A 13,934-nucleotide genomic window follows, 5' to 3' on the forward strand; every position below is an offset into this window, starting at 1 on the left:
AATCTCATTCCTGATGCAAACTGTGCTGATTGAGGAGGGTTGTATTGCAGCAGTCTTGAACACTTCTTATCTTCAGCTGTGAGTCCTGACCTCAAATGGGGTCCCCTGAGCTCAACATTGGGGTCACAATAACATTTGGCAACAATGACAGGTTTCTGCACGCCACCTAGTGGCTGTTTTAGACATATACACAAATCTGTTAAAGAGTGTTTACAGTGGACTCTGCAAAAGAGGCTTCAGCAGTACTTCATAAATAGGAAAATCAGCAAATTTAGAGAGCCTTTTTTATTAGTCAATGTTTTAGTTTTATACTTATTTTATATACCTATATACCTGGGGCTGCATAAAAATATCTCAGGCAGAAAAGGGGTCCCAAGTGGAAAAACATTTAATAAGTCCTAGTCCAGAGCACAGAGTTTTATTTTTTTCAGTTTCCATTTTTTAAAAGCTTCTTCTTCCATTTAAAGGCAGAGCATAATGTCTGCAGCCATACCAAAGCAAGAGAACACAAGGAGGACTGTATATACTTACTCATGCACAATTCTGCCTGTTTTGCATGCAGCTGACCCTCTTTAACTTCTTTTAAGTTGCACAACTGGTCTGTGAAGTGCAGGAGGTCAGTGCTGATTCGAAGAAGAGGATTACAAGGGTGACTGGGAATAACAGGTGGGTCAAAGCTCTTTCACTCTTCAACCATCAGGGAAGCAGAACCCATTTGTCTCCTGAAGCCAAACTGATCAGGCAAACCCATGATCAAAAGAGCAGAAAGAAACAGGATTCCAGGGACAACAACAAGAAGACAACACCTGGAGTGTGTTCTTTATTGAAACACGTAGTGAACAAGCATCTTCATTCAATGTAGTAAGACTAACTAGCAAGCATTTGTAGGAATTGTATTGTAGAAGGCTTTCATGGCCAGAATCACTGGAGTGTTGTGTTTCCAGGCTGTACAGCCAATGTGTCCTAGCAGCATTTTCTCCTGATGTTTCACCTGCATCTGTGGCTACTGACATCTTCAGAGGATCTGATGGTGGTCAAGCAAGTGAAGTATATAATATACAATATGTGTGGAATAATGCCCATAGTGGGAGAAGTAACCATTGTCTATTAACCCAGTGTGAAGGGTGCCATTAGCAAGCCTGATTTGCAAGCTCATGGAAGGCAAGCGGGACTTGAATGTGACGAATGAATGTTATTTCAATCCTGGAGATAGAACAGCATCCTCCATCCCACCCAAGGGCAGACAAATAGTTTACGGAGTGCAAAGCAGCTACAAAGCATATGTGCCATTCTACTTTGAGAGAAAGCTGGAATACAAAACAAGCCAATAAATAAAAAGGCACACTGGATTTAAGAGCAAAGATGCTTAACAATGCAAAATTTGGCTGAATGTGCCACTCTGTAGAAACAATTGTGAGTTCGGAATATCTCTGATTAAAGTGTTGTCGAAGGCTTTCATGGCCGGAATCACTGGGTTGCTGAGAGTTTTCCAGGCTGTATGGCCATGTTCCAGAAGCATTCTCTCCTGATGTTTCATCCACATCTATGGCAGGCATCTGCAGAGGTTGAGGGATCTGTTGAAAACTAAGCAAGTGAGGTTTATATATCTGTAGAGTTCTTTCTCCCACCCTAGACATTCAACAGATATATAAACAACACTTGTCTAGTTTCCAACACACCCCACAACCTGTGAGGATGCCTGACACAAATGTGGACAAAACACCAGGAGAGAATGCTTCTGGAACATGGCCATAGAGCCTGGAAAACTCACAGCAACTCAACTCAGATTAATTTCTCTTCGAGAGAATGGTAAGAAAATAAAAACACTGATGGTTGTCATTCTTTAGGAAAGTAGTATACAAAAAAAAAAACACAATAAGACTTGCTTCATTCTTCACACAAATAGACAGAACTTTATTTTCTTTAAATATGCCTTCTCATATTCTTGATCAGGAGGATAACCGTACAGAATCATCCAAGCAGAACTGTTTGAATTTGAGGACTTGCCACTTTGGGGAAGAGGGGGAACATGGTTTTAAAATACACTGAAGATATGGCTGCCTCCTCATGATTAAGGACTAAGAAAGCCCCACAACCTTCGCTTCTACCAACCAACTGGCATGAATTTTTCTCATGTGGCGATGATGTCCTTTTCAGGTTGGGGCTCAGTGTGCTGGCTTGCTAGGATAACACTGATATAGACTCTAAAAATCACCATGTTTTTAAGTATAAGGTGAGGCAATTTTTTTCTGAAGCACAAACAGGAATAGGTCAACACATGGAAATCCAACAGGGAGGAGGGCAGACAGCTCATGTCGATGTCACAATTTGATGAAACAACTTGGCATGAGCCTCTGAGTGAATGTTTCCTCAAAGGCTTCTAAAAGGTTTTTTATACAAGTTCCCCACCTCTTCATTTGATTCCATCATAGAATCATAGCGTTGAAAGAGACCTCATGGGCCATCTAGTCCAACCCCCTGCCAAGAAGCAGAAAAATCGCATTCAAGGCACCTGTTCTTTGTTTCCTGTTCTTTGAAGGCTAAAAGTATTTCAGCTAGTGGCACGCGCCTAGTGGTGCACACCAAGCAACAGTCTGGTCAAGGTTTAATACATGTGTGTCCAACTCAAGGACCATACACCAAATCTGATCTCCTGTGTCACTGTATATGGCCCTCCTCCAGATGCCGGGCTACAACTCTTGTATTCCTCATCATTAGACATTATCATGGCTAGAACAGATGGGAGTTGGGATACAGGAATATTTGGGAGGCTGCACTTTGTTCTGTTGAGTCAGGAGAGAGAGATTTGCATTGAGATGCAAGGCTGGTGGAGATGATGCCTGACCTTAAAATTTGCCCAACTTCAGAGCCAAAATTTCTGTTGAGTTGCAATTCCCATCATTCCTGGTCCACATGGTGGATCATCAAAAGGGATGGGAGTTGTTACTCATCTGGGGACCAAACAGGGGAAAAACTAAAGGGCACCGACCACTATGTAAAAGAAATTACAATTGGTCCTTTCTCTGTATCCACAGATTCTCAGTCTGACAAAAATGATATATGGATTGAACTGAATTGTATGAAAGAAGTATAGTTGGGACTTACAGAAGCAAAAGATGCCATCCTAAGAAATGAAGCCTGGAAAACTACAAAAAGAAGTGAAGAATTCATGAAGTATAATTAAAAGTTGCTAAACTGCTGACATAGATGACCACTGACAAATGATTAAGTGTTGAACTCTTGGTGGAAAACACATGTTTCCATTACCAGAGACAATGACTCTTCTAAGTTAAAGAAGTGTTTACAAGAATTCCTTACTTAAGAAGGAAAACCAATTATCAGTTAAGGAAAAAAAGCCAACATCTGCGCAGGAACTGATGGAGTCAGCATGTTTTAGCAAGAAAACACCTGTCATTCGTTTACAACTTTTGGAACAACATCAGCAGAAATATTTTATTGCCCAAAAATTGTGGCAGACCAGAGGATTCTGAATGGATAGAAGGAGATGGTGTATTCGCAGAATGGCAGATTTGCAGGGAACACAATCTGGCCTACTTCGGGATCTCTTTTCCAGGAGAAAGAAGAAGAGATGGCAATCTATGCATGATGAATGTTTATATGTGTGTGACTGTTGAGTGAAATGTAATACCCCCTTGTTTGTGTACCCAATGTAGCTATAGAGTCTGTGTGTCTACTTATTTTCTTTGTATTTCTGTGGTATACTTTGTCTCATTGTGAATGAAATAAAAGAACCCTTTTAATGTTTTTAATGTTTAAAAAGTATTCATGACACACCCATGGCTTCAGTGGCCCTTTGAAGGCAACCCTGAGGCTGATGTGGCTCTCAATGAAGTTGAGTTTAACAGCCCTCACCTCATACATGCATTTGTGGTGGGGAATATTTGGCCTTTAAGAGGTTCTTGAGTACAAGTCCCACAGTCCAGAACCATCTGACCAGATGACTGGCTCTTGCTGTACACAGATGTCCTGTACCATTTCATGTTTGCAGAGGGGAAGCAAGCCAATGATGCAGCTCATACACTCCAAACCTCTGAAAACCCCTGGAATTCTAGAGACAGACTGTAGCCTAGAATCCCCCACTTTGGAAAAGAGACAGCTTGGCTTTAATGGGTTTCCATAAAAGTAGACCCATTGTAGCTTTTAACGGTAGTGTCCCAGGGATTCTTTGGCAGCATGAGGTTGGATTCATGCGACACAATGTCAATTCATGAGAGGAAGAGGAAAGAGATGGTTGCTTCCATTACATTCCACCCACACGTTCAATTCCAGACAGAAAAACACACAGCACATTTTTAAAAGTGTGTACACAGGCAAGAGACTGGATTTAGACATGACTGATTGTGCCCTACACTCTAATCCTAAAACAGCATTTTGACATTCTATCCTATTTACTGCACATTCGTCAACAAAAAGACATGGGAACGGACACCTTCCAATACACTGATTCACAGGGATGTAGAGTTAAGGTTTAGTAAAGGCAACTGAAAAGCAACTCAGCATTTTCAGTTTGGGGTCTGCACTAGACAATGACACAGCAGGCCAAAAAGGAATCCTTATAATGTATCTGTGAAACACCTTTGGAACAGTCTCCACTGTCCTACACAGCAATGTCAAGACCATAAATGTGAATGTAGTGGCTGGTACAAATGGTGGGTCCATGGTCCTGAAACAAGTAAACAATGGGACTTATGAGTGAATGTTGACGGAGGCACGGAGGTTAACGCAACTATTCTGTTACCAGTTGCTGTTGATTCCATGGTGTCCGTGTGCAAATATGTGGGTGATTTGTCTTGTGTATCTATTGCTGCTCAATAGCTGTTGGCAGCATTGTCACCGTCCTCCTCATGTCACCTCCAGGGATGCTGGTGAGACGCGGTCGCATTCGGCCCGCGACCGGAGACTGTGCCATTGCTCCACGGCGGTGCGATGGGAGCCGAGCATCCTTCGCCAGTGTTTGGATTCAGGTGAGCCAGTTGAGTATTGGCCAATCACGATCCGCCCAATGAAGTCATTGCTGCTTTTCACGTTGTGGCCGTAGACTGAAGAGAACAAATACCAATGAAAAATAAAGCTGAAACCAGGTGAAACGTGCAGTACAAAAACTGTTTGTGGCCATTGATTAGCCCTCAAACTGCAAGAAAACTTCCCTGTTGTTTTGAAGAAAAATACAAAGGCACATATAAATAAACAGAAGTGACGGAGATGTAGAAATCCTGCTAGAAAAAAGGATTTTGCAATTCCAAAATGTCATTGTTTTGGAATTGACATTTTGGAATTGTGAAATAACATGAGTAGGTTGGTCCTGGTGAAGGGGGCACAAACTAAGGGGAAGGGGAAGAGGGGAAAATTGTATAATACTAATTATAAAAAAGAAAACCTGTATAAGTAGATAAAAGGTGTGTGGTAGGGGTATGCATAGTTTAAGTTGTAATGGAAAGTTTAAAAAAATGATAAGAAATATATTTAAAGATCTTTTTGATTTTTTTAGTTACATTGTACATAATATGACATACTCTTCTGTCTAAGATGTTGTTAAAAGAAGGAAGAATGTATACTTATACATTTTGTTTGATAAATTTATAAATAACATTTTTAAAAAAGCAAAAAAGGATTCTGTATTAAAGGTGCCTACTAAAACAAATTGATATTAAGTACTGGATACATTTGTACTGAAACAGCAAGAATATCAGGCCCATTCGACACTGCCCCTATATTCCACAATCTGATCCCAGATTATCTTCTTATCACAGATTATCTGGCAGTGGATATTCATATTATCCAGTTTAAAGCAGATAATCTGGGATCAGATCCTGGGATATAGGGTGGTTTGGAAGGGGTCTCTGCGCTCTTCTACAAAGCTGAATAAAATCCACGTTATACACTTTGAACTGGATTTTATGGCAGTGTAGACTAAAATAATCCAGTTCAAATCAGATAATGTGGATGTTCTGCTTTGATAACATGTATTATCTGGCAGTGTAGAAAAAGCCTCTGTTAGATCAATTGGTGGGCAATTTTTAGGGCTTTTTTAGGGCTTCTTTAATGGGTTTGAAGTTAAAATCATTATGTCATCTGCAAACAATTTTGTTTTATAAGTTTCTTTTTTATTGTTTGATCTTACATATTATTACTTGCTCTAATCTTTCTTTTCAAAACTTCCACTGCTAGAATAAAGAGCAGAGATGAAAGAGGGCATCCTTATCTTACTCCTTTTTTAATTTCATTTTTTTGTGTGGATAAAATCTTCATTCATTGTTATTTTTACTGTACACTTCAGGTATTTATTTATTTATGTATTTATTTATTTATTTACTATATTTCTATCCTGCTCTTTCTCACCCCGAAGGGGACTCAGAGTAGCTTACAGTTTGGCAATATTCAATACCACATACAGTGTTCCGAACTACTTCATGGTTCGCTTTTAGCAGACTTGCTGTTTTGAGGGTTTTGGAAAATATTAATTAAAAATATTAAATATTAAATATTTACATCCAGTGGAGGCCAGGGACCCTGGAAGTGTGGCAGCCAGAGGCACAGTGGGGAAGGCCTGCCTCCCTGGCCTCCACAGACCCCAGAAGTTCAGTGGCCTGAGTTGTGGCAGAGAAGGCCTGCCTCCCTGACCTGCTGCTGCTTGCATGGTTCCAGAGGCTCTGCGGAGGCCAGGGAGGCAGGCAGGTGCCCTTGGGATGGGCTGGGAGGTGGGTAAGGAAGCATGGGTAAGAAAATAATATATAAAATATATAAAATAATGTATACATATTAAAATTAATATGGTGTCCCTACTTTGCCGATTTTCATTTATTGCAGGTGGTCCTGGAATGGAACCCCCGCAATAAGTGAGGGAACACTATATTCAAACAAATATACAATACAATGCATCATAAAACAATAAAACAGATAAAAACATATAAATACCACAAAACTATTAAAACATGATACCTAGGTCCTGGTACCTAGTCCACAGGTATTGCAGACTACAATTCCCAAAAGTCCCACCCAGGATTTCAGTCCAAAATGTTTGGAAAATATCAGGTTGCCTTCCTCCTGAGCTGGACTTTTGAGAGAGAAAATATTCCCTGATGCTACTGAACACCAGATGTCTTAAGGGTTTAACTATGGTCCCTTCCACACAGCCTTATAAAGTCTGGATTATATGGCATTGAACTGGATTACATGGACTCATATAATCTAGTTCAAAGCAGATATTGTGGATTATATGCCTTGATATTCTCGGTTATGTCGCTGTGTGGAAGAGCTGTATGATGGACCCTTGTGCTTCAACATTTTCTAGTACACTCCTGCCTTGAATGATGTGCTGCCAGCAACAGGTCGATGTGCTGCATCAAAGATCCAAAGCAGCATCAAAGTTCTGTTTTGCTTTTAAAGAGCAAACGCTATTCTTCTAACCTTTCATTTTTCCAAATGCTGGCAACCTATGAGTCATCCAAGTGATAATTATCAGCGCGCTTGATCTACAGAGAAGCCATCAGGTGCAGACCAGGCAGAACTACAAAGCATTCATTTTCAGTCATTAGCGTGTTTGCGAAAACCCTTTTTGAGAAAGAGCCACGCAGGGCCATTAATGCACCCTCCAGGGCCCACCACAACACTCCAAGTGTTCCTCTGATATCTGCAGGACATTCTCCCTGGAGAAAGAGGTTTAGAGAGGCACAACGTGGTGTAGCACGCAATCCAAGGATGTGGGACAAATTCCTTCAGAACAATGAAAAGAACATCAGAGGGCTGCACATATGCACCCAGACATGACATTATCAGGCGAATATTATTTTTCACACTCCCCTACTGATGTCTTGGGACCTGCCCTGAAATCTGTGCTTTAACAAATACAGCAGCAGCATGTTTATATAGCCAAAAATGGCAGCACTCAGCTATGCATTAGGAGGAAACTCCTGAGGACATTATTGAACATGATGAAAAGGCGCCTAAGAGAGCTTTTGGTTTGTTTCTTTCACCTCTGTCTCCTCTCACTGAAGCTGTAAAAGGGTGAAAGCTTTCGTCTTCCGTTTTGTTTAATCACATCTTGCATTGCCATCTGAACCTGATACTCTGTGGCTAACACTCAAAATGGATTTGTTGAAGCAAGCCAGCTTGAAAACACTATTTAACAACTTGGCTTCTTTAAAAAAAAATAAGTGTAAGGATTGGGTTGCTGTAAGTTTTTCTGACTGTATGGCCATATTCCAGTAGCATCCATTCCTGAGGTTTCACCTGCATCTGTGGCTAATGGCATCTCAGAGGTTTGTTCAGAGGTCTGTAATGCTCTGATGTACAGTAATGCTCTGATGTACAGTTTGAATTGAATTGTATGAAAAATGTATGGTTGAGGTCTATATAGTCTAGAGATGCCCTCCTAAGATTGAAGCCTGGAAAACTACAAGAGGTGAAGAATTCATGAACTGTAATTAAAAGTTACTACCCGGTGGTGCAGTGGATTAAACCATTGAGCTGCTGAACTTGCTGACCAAAAGGGCGGCAGTTCAAATCTGGGAATTGGGGTGAGATCCCGCTGTTAGCCCCAGCTTCTGCCAACCTAGCGGTTCAAAAACATGCAAATGTGAGCAGATCAACAGGTACTGCTTTGGTAGGAAGGTAATGGCACTCCATGCAGTCATGCCAGCCACATTGCACCACCACCCAGAGTTGGACACTAGACTTAATGTCAAGGGAAAACCTTTACCTTTACCTTTTAAACTGCTGACATTGATGGCCAGTGACAAATGATTAATGTCTTTACATTATCAGAGACAATGGCTCTTTAAGCTAAGGAAATGTTTACAAGGTTCCTTATGTTAAGAAAGAAGTCAACACAAGGTTCCTTACGTTTACCAATACCCATTAAGAAAAGTCAACATCTGCCAAGAACTGTTCTGTAAAAGTTCTGATACTCTTTCTCATACTGGAAAATTGCAATAAACAGAACCTATGCTTTAAAGTTGGATCCACACTGCCATATAATCCAGATTATCAAAGCAGATAATACAGATTGTATGATTTGAACCGGATTGTATAAACCTACACTATAATATAATCCAATTCAAATCAGATCATTGGGAGTATCTGTTTTGATCATCTGGATTATATGGCAGTGTAAATTCAGCCTGAAGTAGTAGAGAAAGACCTTGGAAGCACAGGGCACACCATGACGTGTCCACATAATGCTAAACTATGGCCCCATCTATGCTGCAATATAGAACTCAGATTATCTTCTTTGAACTGGATTATATGGCAGTGTAGACTCATATAATCCAGTTCAAAGCATATAACCTGAAACAAAAAGTCTTTGAATAACAGAAATATAAATGTCAATTATGACCACAAGTGCCAGCCTCGCCTTCAAAATCCACCACCCAAAATAACGTGTTCTTTCCTTCATTCCAACACCATGCAAACTATCTGTATGCCAGCTTCCTAACATATGTTACCAAAGATTCTCTTTCCATGGAGAGTGTTTTCCCTTTTACATTATGTAAAACATTTCAAATAATTAACCGTTTAGCCTGTGTGATTCACTGGTACACTGCTTGCAATGTGCAACTTGCTCCCTACTTGAGATGTCAAGAACAGAAACAATTCACACTGATTCTTGTGGCTTCTCTTGATCTCTAGACAATAAATTACTATTGACACTGCCTAGAATCACAATGGCTTTCTTAGTAACCACACCACACTGTTGACCCATGTTCAGTTTATGATCGCTTTCTCATGCACTCTGGTTCAAAGCATGTGCCACTCATTCTCAATCTCTGAATTTCATTTTTTTAAAGTGTAGTACTGTACATTTCTCCTGGGTGCATTTATACTGTAGAATTAATGCAGTTTGGTGCCACTTTTCCTGCCATCACTCAATGCTATGAAAACATGGGAGTTATAGTCTGGTGAGGCACCAGCACATTTATTATTATTATTATTATTATTATTATTATTATTATTATTATTATTTTATATATAACTCAATAAGCATGCCTTCTCTTCCCTCATTAATAAAAATGTTGAATGGCAAGAACCTAGTGAGACTTCTCTCCAGGGTGAAGAGGAGCCTTGTAAGCAGCCTTTGGGTTTGGCTGATCAACCAGTTACAAATCCATCAAAGGCTGGATCTATTCTGCCATATAATCCAAGCAATCTTGCCAGCCACACAATCAGGAGATGAGAATGCAGGCTCCTTGGCTTGAAAAATGGAAGAAAGCACCTTCCCAGAGCCAAAGATTAGCACTGCCTCCAGAAGCCAGAAATGAATGGAGAAGCCTCTGCCTTTGTTTGCATTTGTGTGTCTCATTGTATATGATTGTAAATGCATCGAATGTTTAGCTATGTATGTAAATGATGTAATCTGCTCTGAGTTCCCTAACGGAGTAGGGTGGAGCATAAATAAAGTGTATTACAGTGTTCCCTCACTTATTGCAAGTGTAACATTCCAGGACCACCCGCAATAAGTGAAAATCCGCGAAGTAGGGATGCTATATATATACCTCACATTCTGAGGGTGAGGCAGAAGCAAGGAGAGATTTAAAGGCACCTTGCACCTCTTTTTTTCTTTTTTCTTTTTTTGCTAGCTATAAGGAAGGGACTATAATGCAGTAATTTATATACTGCTCTATATCTCCTCTCTCTCTCTTTTTAAATGATTGGCTGCCTCTCTCCTGTGGGGGAGGATGAAACCCCCTTCTACACTCCATTGTTGCCAGGAGGCAAAAACCCGCAAAACAGCGAGTCTGCGAAAAACAAACCGTGAAGTCGCGAGGGAACACTGTATAACTATTGTTGTTGTTAGGTTCTTGTGGTTTTTTTCGGGCTATATGGCCATGTTCTAGAGGCATTTCTTCTGACGTTTCGCCTGCATCTATGGCAAGCATCCTCAGAGGTGAGGTCTGTTGGAACTGGGAAGGGGTTTATATATCTGTGGAATGACCAGGGTGAGATAAAGGACTTTTGTCAGCTGGGCTAGGTGTGAATATTTCAACTGACCACCTTGATTAGCATACAGTGGTCTGACTGTGCCTGGAGCAAACTCTTCTTGAAAGGTAATTAGATGTCCCTGCCTGTTTCCTCTCTGCTGTTTTTGCTGTTGTTTTTTTGCTGTTGTTGTATTGTTGTTGTTATTATTATTAAAGCCAAGCATCAGATCTGAGATTACCTTATCCCAGATTATCTGGCAGTGTAGAATCATATAATCCACTTCAAATAATCTGGAATCAGATCTTGGGATATAGGGCACACTTTTTAGACATGCATCATTTTGCAACACAGTAATTCAGTTTGTCTAGCAAAACCCGAGCTTAACCCAGCCTTATAAGAGATATGGAGACACATACATAAATTGTAATGACAAAATGCATAGGGAAACAACATATCTCATTAAAATCATCATCATCGTTATCTTTATTTATAGTCTTCCCTATCTTCCTTTTCATTTGTATTTTTAAATATATATGTTTGATTGCTTACTTCCTATAGACTCAGAGGTTTCTCATAACCTTCATGCGACACACTACAGCAGACATACGAATGTGTCGCGACACAGTCCGTCATTGAGATTATTTTGCACACATGAGAGCTGATGCACTGGAGCTTATTTCTGATTAGACATACACAGAACTAAACTGTGCTTTGTCTGAAATGTCCAAGATTTATATCTGCTCCTCCCGCACTCATGCTTTGGTTCTACCCCCGGCCTAAACACACTTGCAAGATCTTTCCAAAAATGGCATTTGGACAGGGTTCCTCCTCCTCTGCTCTAATCAAGATTGGGGTTTTGTGAACAATGAGGCCATCGAGTGGACTGCAAGTTATGGTCCCATAATTTCACACCTGACACAGTATAATATTCAAGATGGTGCAGAATGTTCTCATTAATTGCTTCCTTTCAAGAGAGGAGCATGTCTGCATCTGACGGGTGAGATCTGAATTGCTGATGAGCAACCAACAAATTGGTGATGAAATGTTTGGAAACAACTGAATGGATTCAATTGCACCTTCTCCTCACAAGCAGAATGCCTGTTTCTCTCATGTACAAAATGAAAACCACAGCATCATTTTTCAGCCTTCCATTGAAACAGAGACACTGAAGTGTTAAAAGAAAACAACGGGGAGAAAGGAAAAATATAAAGAAAGGGGAAGGGAAAATTCTACTATAGTCAATAGAGGCTCGGTCTGAACATCACACTGCAAATGTGATGCAGACTGAACTGCATGACGCAGTCATACAATCCATTTCCAAGCACTTAAAACTGCATTATATGAGTCCACACTGACCATATAATGCAGTTCCAAACTGCCTTATATGGCAGTGTGGATGGGGCTTTATTGTGTTGCAATTTCTCCGTTCCACCTCCAACCCAGATTAGTGCTGAATCCTTGCAAAACCTTGAAATGAAAAGTATACACCTTCTGCCTTGTTTGTAGACACATTCAGGCTTCGAGACGCTTGCTACTGAGGCCAGTAGCAAGCGTCTCAAAGCATGAATGTGCCTGCAAACAAGGCAGAAGGTGTATACGATTTGGATTATCAAAAAGACAAAGGTCGTGTCAAATCAATGGTACTTTTTCACAGAGGACTTCATAGCTGCATGCAACATGAAGGAGGCTGGTTCTCCACCCGCACATTAAACCACAGGAGTGTTTTATACCCACGGCTTGATGCAATGTCTGACTTGAGCTGACTAAGAATGGAGAGAGAAAATTGAATCTTAAAAGTTGTGTGTCCAGTTAGATTATCCTGCACTTGGAAATGAAACCTGGAAGTGAGTTCCAACAGGACTATTGCACCATGAAGGTTGAGCAGACCAAGAGTCACAGAACGTATTGGAGATCGGGAGCAGAAACTGTCAGGAGTGCAAAGGCCTCCTCGGACCCCCATCTACATTGTCCAGTTTCTGATCCCAGATTATCTGTTTTGAACTGGATTATATGGCAGTGTAGATCCATGTAATCCCATTCAAAGCAAATAATCTGAGATTAGATCCTAGGATGTAGGGTAGTGTAGATATTAAACAACATGGGAGATAGTATTGAGCCCTGCAGTTGATTATTATTATTATTATTATTATTATTATTATTATTTATATATACTTTTCTGCCTCACCACAGGATGCCTTCACATATACCATGGCACAGAAGAAGGGGGAAAGTTCTTTTTAATGGACTATGTAGACAGGGATTTATTGGATAAGCATGATCCGGCAAAAGAGACTGGAGAACTTACCTGTGAAGACCAAGCTGGCATTTTCAAGTTCTTCTTGTGGGACTTTGAAGCTGAAGGATTCATTGTAGAATGGATCAATGGTGGCCTTCATGCAAGACGTCTTCTTGGTCTTGGCCAATTTTAATCCATGAACAAGCTGGATTTTCACAAAGGGATCTGGAGAGGAAATTAGCACAAAGACAGCTACTAAAGAAGCTCTATTCCAAACCAATCTAAGCCCCATCTAGAATTTATTTATTTATTTATTTCAGACATTTATATCCTGTCCTATCTCGACCTCCTCAGAGGGACTCCGGGCAGCTGACAACAAAAGCATAAATATACATCTATGGTAAAAACAGTATAAAACATTATAAAAACATCATAAAAACAGTAAAACATTAGAAAAATCGCCAGAATTAAATTGTCATCCTACACACAGTCCATTCGAGTCCATCAGAGTCCATTAAACCATAGCTCTACCATCACATCGATCTAGTCCGCAAAGGCCTGATCCCACAGCCAGGATTTCACCTTTTTCTGGAAGGTCAGGAGGGAAGGAGTGGATCTGATTTCACTTGGGAGGGAATTCCATAGCCGAGGGGCCACCCCATAGAAGGCCCTGTCTCTTGTCCCCACCAGCCCCGATATAAAATGCAATATAATGCAATATAAAACTTAGATGTTCTGCTGTGAACTGGATATATGGCAA

At 40.5% G+C, this 13,934-nt stretch overlaps 1 protein-coding gene across 4 annotated transcripts in view; it reads right to left on the reverse strand.

The window, feature by feature from the left end:
* Window positions 1-1,886: 1,886 nt before the first annotated feature.
* The window catches only part of SYT17 (synaptotagmin 17), a 49,731-nt gene continuing 37,683 nt past the window's right edge, over window positions 1,887-13,934 (reverse strand). For all 4 annotated transcript variants that reach the window (XM_060786314.2, XM_060786315.2, XM_060786317.2 and 1 more), the window contains exons 7-8: window positions 13,244-13,399; window positions 1,887-5,060 (exon numbers count right to left, since the gene is read on the reverse strand). In XM_060786314.2, coding sequence (XP_060642297.2) covers window positions 4,864-5,060; window positions 13,244-13,399 — 353 coding nt within the window. In that variant the 3' untranslated portion in view covers window positions 1,887-4,863. The remainder of the gene's footprint in view (window positions 5,061-13,243; window positions 13,400-13,934) is intronic.

This window comes from Anolis sagrei, chromosome X, assembly GCF_037176765.1.
Source record: "Anolis sagrei isolate rAnoSag1 chromosome X, rAnoSag1.mat, whole genome shotgun sequence".
In the NCBI taxonomy this organism is placed as follows: Eukaryota; Metazoa; Chordata; class Lepidosauria; order Squamata; family Dactyloidae; genus Anolis; species Anolis sagrei.